Source organism: Drosophila biarmipes, unplaced genomic scaffold (assembly GCF_025231255.1).
Source record: "Drosophila biarmipes strain raj3 unplaced genomic scaffold, RU_DBia_V1.1 ptg000009l, whole genome shotgun sequence".
NCBI classification, from domain to species: Eukaryota; Metazoa; Arthropoda; class Insecta; order Diptera; family Drosophilidae; genus Drosophila; species Drosophila biarmipes.
Window position 1 is genome coordinate 218244 of NW_026114530.1, and position 19347 is coordinate 237590.

Sequence of the window (19347 nt, forward strand, 5' to 3'; positions counted from 1 at the left end):
ACGGTAGATTTAATCACGTTCACCTTGACATTGTAGTTAAGCCATTACAACAAAAAATTTGAGCGATGACCAGAAGCTGTACCTCTGTCAAGTATTACTGCTGAGACAATAGCTACGGCTTTCTCGACTCACTGTATATCTCGATTTAGTTCTCCAAAAACGATAGCTGGATGTCAGCAGTTTTCAGACATATTGCTCATCTGGTTAAAAGTAAACACATACACACGACGGCCTACCACCCTCAGTCAATCAGACTTATAAAGAGGTGGCTCAGACCCTTTAAGTCATCTTTGATGTGCAACAGAGGTACTCCGTAGCCGGAATTACTGCCAACAGTTCTTCTTGGACTTCGTACCTGTTATCGGCAAGAATCAGCGAGCGACACACATGTATTAATAAAATTAATAATCTTTGTATTTCTTAATCAATTAATAAATTTTAATGGCAAACACGCTTCGCTATATACTCCTGTAAAATAAAAACCATTGGATACTTTGGGTGTGCGACCTATTTCTCATAATGAGGTGGAGGATATGTGATCAATATTATTATATGGGAATTAAGGGGTGATGGGGACAATAAAGTATACTCTTTAGGGATATGATCGTGACATTTTTATGACCTCAAAGCCAATTAAAATAAGTTAATAAGTACAAATCTATAAAAACTTTCTTTAAATCATTTATTTTTACTGTAAATGCTGCACTCGATATTAAATTTGCCAAAAAAAAATGATTAAAACAGATGAACTACACAGCTGATCCATTTAACTGACCGAAACAGCTTACCAACAGTAAAAAAAATCTTTTTTGTGAAATACCGTAAAACTTGGAATTAAAATAACTGCCTTGTGTCAGAACGGTGCACGGAACCCCTTAGTGGGTCATAGGGATATATATTTAGAATTTAGCAAAAATTGTTACCTTTGTTTCTCCTATTTTACCATAAAAAACGTATTATTTACAGGTAGTTATCAGTGTTACTCAAAGAGCTAAAGTATGTAACAGGAAGAAGGAAGCGTTTCCGACCACATAAAGTATATATATTCTTGATCAGGATCACAAGCCGAGTCTATCCAGCCATGTCATTTTGGAAACTACAAAAGCGCAAAATTCGGGATTTTGTATGTCGATTCCTGAGCTTCTTGCGCATCGCAAAACTGTAGCACAAATTAATTTAAAAAAAAAAATGCAAGAAATTTTTATAAACTGCTAAAGGTTAAAATTTAATATACCCATTTTCAACAAGTTATTTTCCTTTTTTTATTATTAAAGTTATCACTGAAAGTGTAAAAATTCTATTTTTCAAGACAACTCTAGCTTCACATTATGAGTAAAACATACAATTTTTTCATTGCAAAATTTAATCTAATTTCGCTACATATAAATCTTATTAAGCATCTCAAAAATTTGTATTTTTAATTTGTCGCCACTTTTGGGGTCGCTCACTCCAGAGTGGCTCGGCTAGTAATTCTAATCAGAAATTTTATTTCTACGTGTTACATACTTTCCTAGGAATCGAATACTCTTACTCTAGGAGTAACGGGTATTGTTAAAAATTACGTTATCTTAGTGGGGAGCGGGGGTAGCTTAAACTTCACTTTAAAGTCCAATTCTTCAATGCATCTCAAATGCATACATTTATAATTACTTTATCTCTATTTATTTTCATCCGCAGCCACAGAAATTCGTTGCCAGGAGAAGTCTCGCGGAGGGCTGAGTTATGAGGTCATACTGGCCGAGCCGGCACCCAATGTACCAGTCCCGAGACGACCGGTCACTCCCGGCAAGAACGTAAGCGTCGAGGAGATTGAGCAAAAACTAAAAGCGGCCGAAGAACGTCGCATTGTAAGTTTAAATATCGTTTTATAAAATATATACGAGGTGTGTTCAAAAAGTAAGGTGACTTTTTAAATTTCGAGTTTTATCGGTTTATGCGACCTTTTGGTCAAAATTGAAAAATTTTTGAAAAACTTCGCTGTCACACGTCTTATGGCCAAAGCGTTAGAGAAGATTTCATGGCACGAACCAAGCAATTTTAAATTTGTTGACGTGCTTGGTCGTCCGGAGCGAGGCTTATAGTTGGCATCTTCATTTTTTTACTCAGTACGGTTCGATTGTATGGCACTGTCAACATTTCCAGTGTTTCGCACGCAACACATTTATAACCTTTACGCCTCTAACAACCAAACAAAGAATAATATACACTTGAAACTTGGTACAGAAGTTCCGGAAGAGTGTACCAACATAACAAAACCAAACAAGGAAGAACGCTATAGTCGAGTAACTCGACTATCAGATACCAAACAAAGAATGATATACACATGAAGCTTGGTACAGAAGTTCCGGAAGAGTGTACCAACAAAACAAAACAAGGAGGAACGCTATAGTCGAGTAACTCGACAATCAGATACCCGTTACTCGGTTTAAGGGAGCAAAATAGAAATGGAAATATACAAGCTGCAAAGCTGTATTATAAAGTAATAATAAAAAGCTATTCAATATATGGAAATAAGGGCGGCAGAAAGGTTTAGCGTTTTGGGCATTTGTGTGCGTTAAAGTGCACGTTGCAACCTTTTTTCTAAGTCAATCGATAGGTATTGATAAAGCTAATACAGAAAGGTTTAGCGTTTTGGCCATTTGTGGGCGTTAAAGTGGGCGTGGCAAACTTTTTTTTAAGTCAATCGATAGGTGTTGATAAACCTAATATATTTCAATAAACAAAAATGTTCTATCATTCAAACTGTGGCCGCCATTTTTAAGCAGCTTGTGAGCGGAAAAGTGGACGTTTCACCCTGTTGAAATAATCTTGCCCTGCGCAGTAATCTGCTTGCCAAGTCCGATTCCTCTAGCTGCTATAGTTTTCGAGGTCTCAGCGTTCAGACGGACATTTAGCTCCCATAAGTTCCAGCCGAATGTGTATAAGACCACTATAAAGAAATGACAAATATGCTTAATATAGGAGGGTTAAACTAAGAGGGTTGAAGTATAAACTTGTGTGAGCATAATATTCCAATAATATTTAAGATTTTCTGTACTTTTCCAAATAATTTGTTGTTCATTTTAAAGTTTCTTGGAGCTAAGAAGATGGCTGAAATTTCGAACAAGCTCGCAAAAGTTGAGGAGGCCACTCGTAAAAAGGATGAAATTACCAATGAGTTCATAACTCAGACCAAGGAGCAGCTCGAGTCGAAAATGGAGCTGCATTTGGAGAAAAGAGAGGCCATAATTAGCGATATGAAAGAAAAGCTAAAGGTTAAATGATGCATTACAATTCCCAAAAATATCATTAAAAAACTATTCTTTTAACTTAATAACAGATTCATGCTCAGGAGATCGAAAAGACGCGTGAAAGTCTAGAGCAGCAGAAGGCCGATGAGCAGAAGGCAATCGAGGAAAAATTAAAAATTGCCCAGTTTTTGCGTGACGAAAACATAAAAAAAATGTTGGATCGTCTAAAGGAGCACGTGAGTCTAGACACCAGTTTTTTTAAAGCGGCATAAGAATATTAAATCAATCAAGTGGCGTAGCTTTCTTTCTTTTCTTTTGCGTTGCCTTATCAAAATGTTTAGCATTTATAATTTTCAAGAAACCAGCGTTCATACGAACAGACGGCCATTTTTATTTTACTTTTAAAGTGCACGGTTACGTTTTGAGATTAAAGCACATCGTGTCTAAGATTTATCATCACACTTTTTTTGGCAATATTAATGTCAGATAGTTTACACCTAAACTATTATATCTTGCGAACGGATGACACAATTTTTATTAGTCTAAAGCAGGTAAGGTTGGGCGTAGATGGCCGATTAAGAGAAAAATAATGCATTTTATTTATCCATATATTAGCATAAAATAGCGTTTTTTTGGGTCTAACATAAAATTTTTTCGCCTAAAAGCACCCACTTCAATGAGTTTTACTTTACTTGCTTCAAAGTTAAAAGCAATTCCCAGTAATGAGTTATGATTTTTTTTATAAACAATTTATTGCACCTCATAATTTAAATTAAAAATTATGACGTACATTTTCATATTTTAACAACTAATTTCCAATAAATTCATTTTAAAATGGTAAAATTAGAACCATCATTTTAATCGGCGACTTTTCAGAAATGTGCTTTAATGTGTTTTGACATTTCTAATAGTTAAGATTGTTTCGCATTAAGATGTTTAATCAAATTAAAGTAAAAGTACGAAAGACAATGCAAGCGTAAGCCAAAATGTAATTTTTGTAGCAGGTAGGTGGAAGCAATGGGTCATAGAATGGAAGACGAGACCTATGGAGAAAGGCTACAATAAGGGGATTATTCACAATAGACGCAATGGTCGAACTTGATTTCAGTACATATCGAAGAAACCTATGGGTCTCAGTTCAAAACGGGATCAAGGAGAAGCGCTACGATACTAACTCATAGGTCCCTTGTGTATGATCCGGGGAGCTGAGAACTATTTAACTGATGTTTTTGTTGTGCTTTGTATCATTTGCATTACCAGTGAAAAACTTCTCCCACTATCCAAACGTGACAGCAACAATTCGGAAAACATTTAAGCTCTTAATATTAAATCAAATCGGAAACTCAGCTCACCTGGTTGTAAAACCGATTGGAGGAACGATCTAACATCTGGGTAAGACCCGAGAAGTCAGGTGTCAGGAGTCAGGTGTCAGAAGTCAGGTGTGTCTGGTGTGCAATTCGACACTGGGAAAGCGGAGATCGACAGATGCTTAAAATGACCAAGTCGATATATTTTAAATCCATTCTGATTTATATATAAATTTGTGAATCCTTTGAATTGTACACTTGAAATGCCATATATGAATTCTATAAATTAAACTACTTGTTATTCTCTCCAAATCATCTGATATATCATATCTGATACTATTTTATTAACAACTAGCTGACCCGGCGAACTTTGTTCCGATGCACCACAATACTCGCAAACAACGTCCATTTTCCCAATGCAAACGCTAGGTTGCAAGCTGTAATCATTGCTGCAATCGTATCGAAACGCAGCTCGATTCAAATCAGCTAAATATCTTATTCTGCGTCGCAAATTATCTATTTGTTGACTGCTGTTGTTCGCTCGACGATTCTGCATTGCCAACCGAGCTGTTTCACAAGCTGCTTCACTTTGCTCTCGTGATTGAGAAGCACGAAGTCGCTGTTCACGTGCAATTTCTTGTTCTTCTTCAGTCCTTTCATTTGCAGTATTTTGTATTCTTCTTGCATTACGGCTTTGTCGGGAAAGATTCGATCGTCTTGGTCGCGGCATTATTAATTAAACTTCACTTTACTTCAATCCACTTGTTAATTATTTATTTAATAGAAATAGTTTTAATATTGATTTCTTACAAATATCAAATTGTCATCCATACGTCATTACATAGCTGTCATTTTACGTCAATTACATAGCTGTCATTTGCGTTTTGTTATTCCAAGTCTGATTCTTTTTTGTTATACCACGTTTTATAGTGACTGACGTTTCATGTCAAGTCACAGAGGAACACTGTCGAACGGGATAAAAAGTATCCTATGTCCGTCTCCTGGCTCTAAGCTACCTCCCTACCAATTTTCAGCCAAATCTGTTCTGCCGTTCTTGAGTTATAAGTGGTGTAACTAACACGACTTTCTTTTATATATATAGATATTTTTCCAGAATCGACAGTTTATTTTTTTTCTATTAAGCTCATTTTGGGTAAATCTATTTTTTCTTTAACATTAGGACCTATGCCATTTATATATGGCTTTTTATTATTTATTAAAAATGTCTTACTTATCTATTTCTAACATACATTAATTAAAACAAATGTAATATTTTGACAATAATTTAAATTCATTCATTCATTTTTTTTCTTTACAATTTCCTTCCTATGTTTTCTCACGGCTGTAAAGCCCACACTTCAAATCGGTCATAAAGGACTCCGTTTAATTTTATGTTTTGGCCATTTGTGGCCGTTAGAGTGGGAGTGGACAATTTTAGTAATTTTGTAAGTCAATCGATATACATATATTAATAATGCTAATAGTTTTAAGTTTATTTATGTTTCTATATTAAAAGATAGATGCAGGTGCAAAAATCTTTCGCGAATTGTGGGCGTGGCAACATTTTTTTCGGCGAGACCATAAAAGCTGTAGGTGCTGCAGTCGTTCGCGCATTGTGCGTTAGAGTGGGCGTGGTACCCTGCTTACACTGCGCAAGAAGTCAATGAACCTGCATGCCAATCCCCACTCCCCTAGCTTTTATAGTTGCCGAAATCTCAGTGATCATCCGGACTGACGGACATGGCTAGATCGACTCGGCTGGTGTTCCTGTTACATACTTTCCGACGAATCGGAATCGGTTCACTACTCCGGGTCGTGCTGGCTGCACAGGCTGCTACTTCTTCAGTGTCTGCTTTTCTGTTGGGGCACCGGTTCGGCAGCACCGGTATAACCGGAAAACGGTCACACTTTTTTGCGTTAATTCAATTGTTTTGGGGTTTGATTGCTGAGGAGTTGTAATTTGTGGTTGTTTACTTGCTTTCTTAGTCTACTTGTAATTTGTGGGCTGTTGCCCACGCATAAGGTGGTCTGTTAATATAGAGTAGGCCTTCCACGTCCACTCATTTCTCAAACTCTAAAATCTCTAAAGTTATAATCGTTTTTGTACGCCTTGTTTGTTTTCTACTATAGCTAAGAGCACTTTGCCTTGTTTGATGACAACGATGGTTCCTTGTATCGGGTGTTTTTTTTAGAGGTATAGAACTTTTAGTTGGCATCACTGTTCAAGATGGCGATCGATTTAACAGCTGTCAAGTGATTTATTCTTAGTTTGGTTTGGCAATTCATCATGAATAGACTCACGCCTGAACAACGCTTGCAAATAGTGCAATTTTATTTCGATTTATTGAAAGACACGTTTGGTGACCGCCTAATTTCACGTTTTGGACCTGTAAATTGGCCTCCAAGATCTTGTGATTTAACACCGCTAGACTATTTTCTGTGGGGCTATGTAAAGTCATTGGTCTATGCGAAAAAGCCACAAATGCATGACCATTTGGAAGACAACATTCGCCGTGTTATTGCCGATATACGGCCGCAAATGTTGGGAGAAGTCATCGAAAATGTGACGTCCAGTTTTGACTACATCCGAGCCAGCCGTGGCGGTCAAATGCCAGAAATCATATATAAAATGTAATGCCACAAGATTATCTTTCAAATAAAAAAAATTCATGTCAATCGAATAATCCATCGTTGTTCTATTGCAACTTACAGTTCTATACCTCTAAAAAAAAACACCCGTTATAATGTTGCCGTATTCCTTTGTCCACTTGACCCTTTGCTGCAGTCCACGAGGCAGGTCTCTCCAAATACATTGTTAAAGGGCTGATATAGGCTGCCAGATGACGAGATAGATAGATAATGGGCTGGAATTATTGCCTCTACATCGTTTGGAGCCATAAGCTACTAGCTCACGCAAATTTACCCCCCAATATATTATTTTCGCACCAATTTTCCGATCGTTCCTATATATAATTTTTTTAAATAATTCATATTATCCGATCGTTCCAATGACAGCTATACGATATAGTCGTCTGATTTTAATAAAATTTAATTTAAAATTCAGAACTAATTAAAATAAGTTATTTTAAGCTTATAAAATTATATGTTAAAAAACACCAAAGATATAATTTGTATTTCATGTTTTCGGACTAATTTTCCGATCGTTCCTATGGCAGCTTTATGATATAGTCGCCAGATTTTCATAAAATTTAATTCGAAATACAAAAAAAAATACAAAAAAATGTTATTTCTAAGCTTAGGAGGTTATAAGTTAAAAAACACCGAAAAAATTTTTTTTCAACATTATTGCACCACTAATTTTCGGATTTTTACTATGGGTGCTATGTGATATAGTCCTCCGATTTTGATAAAATTTAATTCGAAATTCAGAACTAATTTAAAAATGTTATATCCAAGCTTAGAAGGGTATATGTTAAAAAACACCAAAGATATAATTTTTTTTTAAAATTTGTTTCCCGATAGTTCCTATGGGTGCTATAAGATATAGTGGACCGATCCGGCTGGTTCCGACTTATATACTACCTGCAACAGAAAGAAGACTTTTGGGAAAGTTTTAGCCCGATAGCTTCAAAGCTGAGAGACTAGTTTGCGTAGAAACGGACGGACAGACGGACAGACGGACATGGCTAGATCGACTAGTCTTGTGACGCTGATCAAGAATATATATACTTTATGGGGTCGGAAACGTCTCCTTCACTGCGTTAAAAACTTCTGACTAAAATCATTACACCCTCTGCAACGGTATAAAAATTATATCTTTAGTGCTTTTTGGCATATCACCTTCTTAGCTTGGAAATAACATTTTTTAATTAGTCCTGAATTTCGAATACAATTTTATCAAAATCGGACACCTATATCATATAGTTTTTATAGGAACAATCGGGAAATTAGTGGGAAAATAAAATGAAAAAATTATTTACTAAAGTTGATTATTTCTTACACCTGCGAGGGTATACAAACTTCGGCTTACCAAAGTTAACTTCCTCTTTCTTCCTTTTTATACTTCTTGTTTTAATCTGTTAATGTGACAGTTCCATCTATACTTTGAGATTAAGGTTAGCCCTAAAATGGGTATTTCTTTAGATGTTTTTTTTTTTGACGATTTTATTGGACTTACGAATTTGCTTCATTTTAAGTAAATTAGAATGTTTAAATCATCTGCATAGGCAGCGAATTTGAGGAGTCTGTACTTTTTTTATAATATCTGCCAGACAGCGGGTATCCTTGTGGATTGCCGTTGTGAAGATTTTGAATAGTTGAGTGTGTCTGGTTTGTGCGTACTTGAATTTTCCCGTTCGTTATACATTTTTTTTTACATAGTTTATGGTCGAGCCTTCAATTGACCCATTATTGTGTGCACTCCAATCTTTTTACTGTCTTTTTAAATCTAGTGAAACTATGGAAACATGTCGTTTTTCGGTGAGGGCTCGGCTGACCCAAGCGTTTACAAACAGTATGTGGATTGGGATTATTATAGTCAGCAGACTTTGTATGTTTGAGATATGTGTGATCTTAGAATGCTGTTGAATTCTATTCATTATTATTCTTTTTTAAACGATTTTGAGGAGTGTTTGATCATTCAGTAATTGATTTTGTCGAACCCTGGTGTGTCTTCCTTAATGCTATTAAAGGCTGCAATGTCAATGAAGTTTATGTCTTGTTCCGTGAACTTTGCACTTCTGTGCGGAAGTCATGGGATCTGTTGTTTACTGTATCGTTTTTTTTTAGCTTGTAGAAAAAGAGTCATGAAATTGCTGTCATCTGAACGGAGAGACCAATGCTTGGAAAATGCTTAGGCTATATCTCCCTAATTTGTAAGGATGTGCTTTGAACTGTAGTCACAAAAAGTAGGTGTTTTATTCCATTATGCTGGTATGCTTTCCTTTTTAGAGTTATAATTTCCCTTCTGTACAGTGCGTTAATTCTTTAAAAGTTGACAAGATTTTGAGTGCTCATATTTCTGTTGAATGTTCTGCAAGCTATGTTTTTTTTTTGTTATTTAAGGATTCCAATTTTTTTTCCGCAACGGTACGTTGTAGTGATGTTTAGGGACCTTGGTTTGGTGGACTCTTTTGTATGCACTTTGTAAAATTATTTTATTTATGTTACTAGCTTTTGTTTCAGTGTTGGATGCTATTTGTAAACTAGTGTTAAAGTTATTCGTTAGTGTTTCGTATTTATCTCAATCCGCTAAGTTCATAATAAATCTCAATTGGTACCTATTTTTTATTTATATATTTATTTGTTTTTTTATTTATTATTTGTATGACAATAGGGAAGTGATCTCTTCCTTGCAGTGGTGGTGTGAATTTTAAAATCTGGAGAGAATTTGAATTTAGCGGGTTTCCTTTTTTATTATTCTTGGTTGATCCCAACAAGCTATTCCAACTGTCGAAGTCACCAGTGATTAGGGATGGTGTATTATTGGTTGGAAACATGGGTTCCGAGTCACTTTAAGAGAAGTTTTGTATGCGAGTATAATACAATTTTTTTGCTGAATGAACTACAAGAGCAATAGCATGGAAAGATTTTTGTGTGTTGCAATGATTTGTGTGACTCCGCCTTTGAATACGATGGACAATGTGTGGTGAATTTCAAAGATTACAGGGATAGGGATGCTTTGAAAAGGTGTTAAATGGGTTTCTTGTTCAGAAATATATTTCGGGTTGTATTGTTTTATTGGGATTAAAAGTTTATTATTGTTGTTAGTGTATCCGTTCATATTCCATTGTAATAAAAAGTTAGATAGAGTGTAAAGGACTAGGTTAGTTGTATTTTTAATTTCAATTTTTCTAACTTTAGGTTTTTTGGGTATACCATGCAACTATGCAATGTTGGACTTATCATTGGAATTTTTTTCCTAAATGATACAGCAGGTGAACATCGTCGTTGTCGTATGTGATAACTTAACGTTGGTTGCTTGTTGTAGGTTGTTCCAGAGCTGTTGATGGTGGAGTTTGATTAAACTTTGTGGTATTTGCCTTACTTGGTTGGACTTGGGTAGATTTGGCAAATTATGCATATAAAGGGCCGTCGAGTTCATGTCTCTGCTTGTATATGGTTGTCATCTTTTTGTAGTGTTTTTATAGCTTGAACACCCTGGTGAGCTATAAGGACTGGACATTTCCTGTCTTTTGGAATGTGATTGGTTTCCGGGTTTTATTTTCTATGCAATTTATGCATAACATCGATATGAATTTTATGCCTGCACTTAAAGCAAGATCCTTTCCTTTTGCAGAACTTCACAATGTGTCCAACATTCAATTCATGCAACGCTTTGTTTGAGGAATGCTTGAATTGAAGGTTTCCATCCCTAGTTTTTTTGCATTCTGCGACTTCTGCACCGACAGCAGAGTGCCTCGAAATGGCTACCACGGAGGATAACGCGACGAAAACCCGCGATCTCGTATTGGCAGACCTCCGATTGCAGATACGCCAGATAGCTGAGACAGTAGGCATGTCAAAAGACCGCTTGGGTCATATCCTGCATGAAATTTAGGGCATGAGAATACAAATATATAAAATTTCTTTTTTTCTTAGAGGGGTTGGTAAGAGTTGACTGTAGTCCAGCCAGAATATATAATATATGACTTATTTGGAGTTAAAACTACAAGTAAGAATAATGGAAAAGATTTCCTATTATGGGACGTGTTAGATAGCGATCGTATCAATGAACGTGCACTTTTAGGCTTCTGCATCTATATCCATTTCCATCACGCATGTTCGCATGTTCGTGTAGCTCTACTAGACTCCCTATTATGACATGTGTATGAGCCATTTGTGAAAAGGAGAGAATCTAAGCCAATTTACCAGTTGAACTTTCCGGTTCGGAAAGAAAAAAGTGTGCCTGAAAATATTCCCATATCTGAGAATTACTAACTTGTGAGGTTTATTTCTATTTCCCAACATGATCGGACACGTTTCCCAAGGATAACAATAATATAATAAGGACTAATATTAATAGGGGCGAAGGATACATGATCAATAGTCATGAGGAAAAGATCTCGTGATCAGAATTAATGAATGGGGATCGGGAGGGTGCGGACATTGGAGTATACTCTAAATAGACATGATCGTGACATTTTTATGACATCTAAGCATATCAAAAGCAGTTAATTTTTGGACTAGGGTAATTATTTTAGATCCCTAATACATTAAGAAATGGGGCGGAGCCAAGAATTTGCTAATTAGAGAGCTGCGGGGCCATCAATATATGAATTGGTAAGTTGTGGGGGCCATTAATATGCTATTGTACGGTTTACCCCTACTGATGGAGTATTATATAGTTACCTTCTTTAACCCTTCTGAAAAACACGTTTTCTCGAGGTCTGCAGAACAGGGCTCAGTGTAGGTGACGACCTCATTCGACTCAAATTTCCTTCCAGACATATTTTCCCAAAATCTGCAAGAGTTTTTTAATTTTGCACTAATAGTCTGAACAGCGGCTCGTTCTAATTGTTTAGTCTACAAGCTGAGGTTTTTGTTTCATGGTAATTTTCCTGTGGCTTGTATATAGCTTGGTAATTTTTGATTGGCTTGTTTACAATTAAATTTGGATTCTTATTTCTTAGAGGGTGACTTGTCTTATTCTTAAAGGGTGTCTCGAGGGTGACTGTGTGTATGTGTGGGTGTGTAGACATGTGCATAGGAGTACGTTGAACTATAGATATGTCACTATATATATGTACTCTAATAATACTACTGCTTCTATATATAAAAAACCGAAGTGTGACCTAACCTCCTATTAAAGAAAGTAAAAAAGAAAATTATCAAAAAGCGTCAATAAAATTGATAAAAATGCTTTAACAATAATTAAATTTATGTATGTCTACCCAAATGCAATACTCAGAAAAAAATCTTGTTTATGTATGAAATGAGAAATTATCAGATTAGCACAGAATACTCTTCGGGCAAAATTCGGATAAATTCGACGTAAACATGATTATAATATCAATCTTTAATCAGCCTAAAGCAACGCATACCGAATGCAATACTCAAATTTTTGTTTTTAAATTTGAAGACAAAATAAATAGAGTTGGTACAGAAGACTCTGTGGGCGAGATCGACTTAAACATTTATACTGATGTTGATGATGATCAATTAACATCCGCCCAAAGACACGCATGTATCTACAAAAATAAATAATTCGAAAAAAAAAACATTATTTATGTATAAAAAGATAAATCTATCAGGGCGAAATTCGGGTTAAATTAACGCAAACATCAAAACAAGAGCATCCTTAAAACCAATCAAGGAAATGCATGTGTCTATCCTGACACTGATAAATCGGTAAAATATTTTAATGTAATATGAACCCACGCAAGAAATACAATAGCCTACAAAACACTTTTTCGAAATTCCATGCTTAAATAAGGTTAATATAAGCCATAAAAACCTGACCACATGCTAGCAAATACTTATTACAATTGTACAATAAAAGTGAACAAAACAAATAAATTAAATATTTATTATTGGTGGATGCAGTATTAAATATTTGAATGTCGGATGTCTGGGTTCGAAGCTGGGCTGTCGACGGACCTTCCCTTCCGAAATCATCCGAGGACGTGTCCTTCAGGCTACTGACCCATTAGAGTGCTACCTCGGGATCGGTGCTCGAAGTTGAATATGGTATGGGTTCTCTGCGTCTGCGGCTCGGGGGCAGGTCCTGCGTCGTATTCGTTACTAGCAGCAGAATCGCTGGATTCTCGAGTAAATGGCTAAACATTTGGTTATCTTTCGTCTAAGGTTAGTAGGAGCCTTGAGTGTCTCCTCCCGGTGTGTGGGGGCGTTTTGTAGGCGCACCTTCCTCAAACGGTCTCCGCCGACTTAAATGTGGTGAATTCCGTGGTGTGCTGGAACGCCAACAGATGCTACCTTTTATATCTGCTGGATTTGAGGTCCTTCGTGCCTTGTTGTGCGTGTTTTCAGTTGAACAATCGTGTGGGGCCGTATTTTCTGCAATTCGGAGGCAATTCGTCCCAACAATTTGGCATAGTACAGTACAGCCCTGTAACCGTTTTGCCCTCCTTCAGATAGTCGATGTTGATCACACATGGTGAATCCCAAAAAAACAGTGGCCATCACCTTTCCGGCCGATGGGACAGTCGTCGCCCCATCGCGCCGACAGCTTTCTCATGCCCAAAATTTTATGAAGTAGATGACCCACGCGCTCTTTGCCCTGTGGAAATAATAGTATCGATCCGAAAATTTTTCCTTGCGAGAGAGTCTGTCATTTATGTACATTTTGTTTCATGCTAGTGAAACATATTACCCTAAGCATCTTAGTGCAACTAACGTCGAATTATTTAATTGGTAACCGTGGCCTAGTACTTTGTGAATTTTTTGGTTACATTGCATATATACGAGTTGTGTTTAAAGCGTAAGGTGTCCTTTTAAAGTTAGCGGGCTATGTATTTTCGATTATTGATATGTATACCCATAGCTCGTAGAGTAAAAGGGTATTCTAGAATCGTCAGAAAGTATGCAACAGCTAAAAGGAAGCGTTTCCGAACCCATTTAGTACATATTTTCATGTACATGTATAAATGTCCGTCTGTATGTCTGACCGTCCGTTCGTATGAACGCTAAGATCTCAGAAACTATAGCTAAAAAAGTCAGAATTGACATGTCGATTCCTGGTCTTCCTGCGCCACGCAGACAATCGGCGAAATTCTATATCGTCTACGGTTCTTATGAGTTTAAAAGTATCTGTCTCATCGATACGAGGGCAGTCCAATAAAAGTAAAATGCGCCAAAGATATAATTTTTTATGCTATTTTCACACCAATTTAACGATCGTTCCTCTGGTGCTATATAATGTAGTCGTCCGATAAAATTAAAATTGAAATCCAAAACTAATTAAAAAATTTTGTTTTCAAGGTCTGTAACTCAGTTTTAAAAGTTTATGCCAAAAAAATTTCATTATGGATCGCAGTGTAATAAATAGAATCGATTATTTATGTGTGAGTGCAGTGTACCCTGTACTGACATCTGTTTTGGTAATAGATCATGTTAACCCGATTCATTTTTTGGTTTATTATTTGTTTTACGCCGGAGCCATTTTAACTACTTTCCCAGTTGTATAGTAGTCGGGAAATGTATTTTGACGACATAATAGTTAAATATACTTATAATTTGAACTTTCTCTTGTGAACCTTAGCATTAATGAAAAGGAATATTAAATGCCGTTTATATGGTACATTACTTATTTTTAACCCACTCAGTATTTATTGATAAAACCTAATTTTTGTAAAAAAATCGACTTTATATACTTCTTTTCTCGACTTGAAAACATAAATTTGTTGATGCAAAAAGGTTTTTCAAATAAAATTTATGGTAACTGAAAAAAGAATTTTTCAAAAAAAATGTTGCTAATATTTTTTATATTTTTTGAAAATGACAAAACAATTGTTTAAAAATTCCACATTTTCAAAGATACGTGCTTAACTAGTGTTATAATTACATATTATTGTAAAGTCACAAAGTATATATGAAAATAGTATCGGCGTATGCAATAATTATTACAACTCAATGTAAATAAGCTCATGTGTTCATATAATTTTTGTTTTTATTTTTCTTTTATTCTCTCATTTAGAACACAATAAAAATTGCCGAAATCAAATCCCACAACGATCAATTGGATTGTCAAAGGCTCGAGGAGAAAGCACGCATCTATGAGAACAAATTGTTTGTCGCAGAGCAAAACCGTGAAAAGGAATTGCAAAAAAGAATTGAAAAAGTTCAAAAACTTGTACGTTTTTCCAAAACAAAAAATTATCAGAAGTGGTCTTTGACTTAGTTAAAAATCTAATCTTTAATCGTGTTATTTAAATTTCAGGAGCGTCGTGCCGAACTTGTGCGCCAGAACAAGGCCCAGACCCAGGAGTTAGATGGTCAGCAGAACCCAGTAGCCTTATCAGGTTAGAAAGCTGATCTGAATCGAGAGCAGTGCTCACTCACTTCACAAAAGGCGATTAGGAAAGCAGCTGTTTTTCATAATAAACCAACACATGTTTAAGTAAAAAACCATTTAAAATAAACAAAATTCATAAAAGTGTTTACATATAATAAAAGCAAACAAAATCATACCGCTAAGCGTGTAGACCAGATAACATCTATATATTTATTTTGAAGCTCCTGCCTTTACGGAACTCTAACACGGGAAAGCTAAGAAAAGGCTAACCAAATTTGTATGCTTACGGTAAATAAAAAAGTTAGTAATGGAAATCTACATTTAAACTTAAAAGCCCAGGCAAAAGAAACCAATCAAATTGAAAATCCGTCATTTAAAAAACATATACTTTTTATCAATATTTTTCTGTATTTTAAAGTTACTCCTTGCCTTGTTTTTGCAAAAAATTTTTAATTTTGTGTTCTTTAATTTGACAATCTATGTCCCTATAGTTTGTTATTTTTTTTAGCTGGGACTGGGAATAATAATAATAATAATTTGTAGGTTTACCATCGATTTTCATGTTAAAAATTTTGTTAATTATTTTAAAATTTGAGTAAAATAATTTAATATATAATATAAATATATATGCAGAGCACAGTTAGACTGCCAATTTGGATTGATTTCTCATTTTCTATTTTAAAAAAATCTAAAAAAATACTTTACAAATGCTTATAGCACTCGGTCAAATCCAATTACATTTAGACGCGCGAAATAACAATTATTAAAAATTTTTTTTATATATTATATTTTTGAGTAGAATACTTTAAGCTTTTCAATATTTTGTGCTATTTTTTTAATATGGGCTTATGAAAAGTGAGTCGGGGCTATAATAAAAATACGTGTTAAGAAAAGTCCAAATAAAACATTAGGACATATTTTCCCAAAATCTGCAAGGCTTTTTTAGGCCGCTCAAATGACTTGCTTAAATTTAAATCTTATACAGTTATATATATGTACTCGAATAATACTAATGCTTCTATTTATAAAAACCGCAACCTCCTATTAAGAAGTGCATTGCCAATTAAAGAAAGTGAAAAAGAAAATTATCAAAAAGCGTCAATAAAATTGATAAAAATGCTTTAACATTAATTAAATTTATGTATGTCTACCCAAATGCAATACTCAGAAAAAATCTTGTTTATATATGAAATGAGAAATTATCAGATTAGCACAGAATACTCTTCGGGCAAAATTCGGATATAATCGACGTAAACATGATTATAATATCAATCTTTAATCAGCCTAAAGCAACACATACCGAATGCAATACTCAATTTTTTTTTTTAAATTTGAAGACAAAATTATTAGAGTTGGTACAGAAGATTTTTTGGGCGAGATCGACTTAAACATTTATACTGATGTTGATGATGATCAATTAACATCCGCCCAAAGACACGCATGTATCTACAAAAATAAATAATTCGAAAAAAAAAAACATTATTTATGTATAAAAAGATAAATCTATCAGGGCGAAATTCGGGTTAAATTAACGCAAACATCAAAACAAGAGCATCCTTAAAACCAATCAAGGAAATGCATGTGTCTATCCTGACACTGATAAATCGGTAAAATATTTTAATGTAATATGAACCCATGCAAGAAATACAATAGCCTACAAAACACTTTTTCGAAATTCCATGCTTAAATAAGGTTCATATAAGCCACAAAAACCTGACCACATGCTAGCAAATACTTATTACAATTGTACAATAAAAGTGAACAAAACAAATAAATTAAATATTTATTATTGGTGGATGCAGTATTAAATATTTGAATGTCGGATGTCTGGGTTCGAAGCTGGGCTGTCGACGGACCTTCCCTTCCGAAATCATCCGAGGACGTGTCCTTCAGGCTACTGACCCATTAGAGTGCTACCTCGGGATCGGTGCTCGAAGTTGAATATGGTATGGGTTCTCTGCGTCTGCGGCTCGGGGGCAGGTCCTGCGTCGTATTCGTTACTAGCAGCAGAATCGCTGGATTCTCGAGTAAATGGCTAAACATTTGGTTATCTTTCGTCTAAGGTTAGTAGGAGCCTTGAGTGTCTCCTCCCGGTGTGTGGGGGCGTTTTGTAGGCGCACCTTCCTCAAACGGTCTCCGCCGACTTAAATGTGGTGAATTCCGTGGTGTGCTGGAACGCCAACAGATGCTACCTTTTATATCTGCTGGATTTGAGGTCCTTCGTGCCTTGTTGTGCGTGTTTTCAGTTGAACAATCGTGTGGGGCCGTATTTTCTGCAATTCGGAGGCAATTCGTCCCAACAATTTGGCATAGTACAGTACAGCCCTGTGACCGTTTTGCCCTCCTTCAGATAGTTGATGTTGATCACACATGGTGAATCCCAAAAAAACGGTGGCCATCACCTTTCCGGCCGATGGGACAGTCTTCGCCCCATCGCGCCGACAGCTTTCTCATGCCCAAAATTTCATGAAGTAGATGACCCACGCGCTCTTTTGCCCTGTGGAAATAATAGTATCGATCCGAAAATTTTTCCTTGCGAGAGAGTCTGTCATTTATGTACATTTTGTTTCGTGCTAGTGAAACATATTACCCTAAGCATCTTAGTGCAACTAACGTCGAATTTAATTGATAACCGTGGCCTAGTACTTTGTGAATTTTTTGGTTACATTGTATACATACGAGTTGTGTTTAAAGCGTAAGGTGTCCTTTTAAAGTTAGCGGGCTACGTATTTTCGATTATTGATATGTATACCCGTAGCTCGTCGGAAAGTGTGCAACAGCTAAAAGGAAGCGGGTCCGGACCCATTTAGTACATATTTTCATGTACATGTATAAATGTCCGTCTGTATGTCTGACCGTCCGTCCGTATGAACGCTAAGATCTCAGAAACTATAATAGCTAAAAAAGTCAGAATTGACATGTCGATTCCTGGTCTTCCTGCGCCACGCCCACAATCGGCGAAATTCTATATCGTCTACGGTTTTTTTGAGTTCAAATGTATCTGTCTCATCGATACGAGGGCAGTCCAATAAGTAAGAGGATATATATTAAAAAGCGCCAAAGATATAATTTTTTTATGCTATTTCCCACCAATTTTCCGATCCTTCCTCTGGTGCTATATAATGTAGTCGTCCGATAAAATTAAAATTAAAATTCAAAACTTATTAAAAAATTTTGTTTTCAAGCGAAGGAGGTTATATATTAAAAAACACCACAGATATAATTTTTTAAATTTGTTTTCCTATTATTCTTTTAGAAGCTATAAGATATAGTTGTAAGATCTGGCGGGTCCCGACTTATATACTACCTGCAAAAGAAATACGACTTTTAGTATTTATTGATAAAACCTAATTTTTGTAAAAAAAATCGACTTTATAGACTTCTTTTCTTGTCTTGAATTTTTCAAAAAAAATGTTGCTAATATTTTTTATATTTTTTAAAAATGACAAAACAATTGTTCAAAAATTCTACATTGTCAAAGATACGGGCTTAACTAGTGTTATAATTACATATTATTGTAAAGTCACAAAGTATATATAAATCTAGTATCGGCGTATGCAATAATTATTACAACTCAATGTAAATAAGCTCATGTGTTCATCTAATTTTGGTTTTTATTTTTCTTTTATTCTCTCATTCAGAACAGAATAAAAATAGCCGAAATCAAATCCCAGAACGATCAATTGGATTGTCAAAGGCTCGAGGTGAAAGCCCGCATTTATGAGAACAAATTGTTTGTCGCAGAGCAAAACCGTGAAAAGGAATTGTAAAAGAGAATTGAAAAAGTTCAAAAACTGGTACGTTTTTCGAAAACAAAAAATTATCAGAAGTGGTCTTTGCCTTAGTTAAATATGCTTCCACTAATCTTTAATCATGT

The 19347-nt window shown here is 35.5% G+C and overlaps 1 protein-coding gene across 9 annotated transcripts in view; it reads left to right on the forward strand.

The window, feature by feature from the left end:
- The window catches only part of LOC108023831 (stathmin), an 84533-nt gene that overhangs the window by 41422 nt on the left and 23764 nt on the right, over positions 1 to 19347 (forward strand). For 3 of the 9 annotated variants that reach the window (XM_050889933.1, XM_044091379.2, XM_050889932.1), the window contains 5 exons: positions 1678 to 1847; positions 3069 to 3254; positions 3320 to 3466; positions 15153 to 15308; positions 15396 to 17261. In XM_050889933.1, the coding sequence (XP_050745890.1) occupies positions 1678 to 1847; positions 3069 to 3254; positions 3320 to 3466; positions 15153 to 15308; positions 15396 to 15482 (746 nt within the window). In that variant the 3' untranslated portion in view covers positions 15483 to 17261. Of the gene's footprint in view, positions 1 to 1677; positions 1848 to 3068; positions 3255 to 3319; positions 3467 to 15152; positions 15309 to 15395; positions 17262 to 19111; positions 19268 to 19347 lie in introns of those variants that run through there. The other 6 variants (XM_050889935.1, XM_050889934.1, XM_044091380.2 and 3 more) reach the window with 5 other exon arrangements.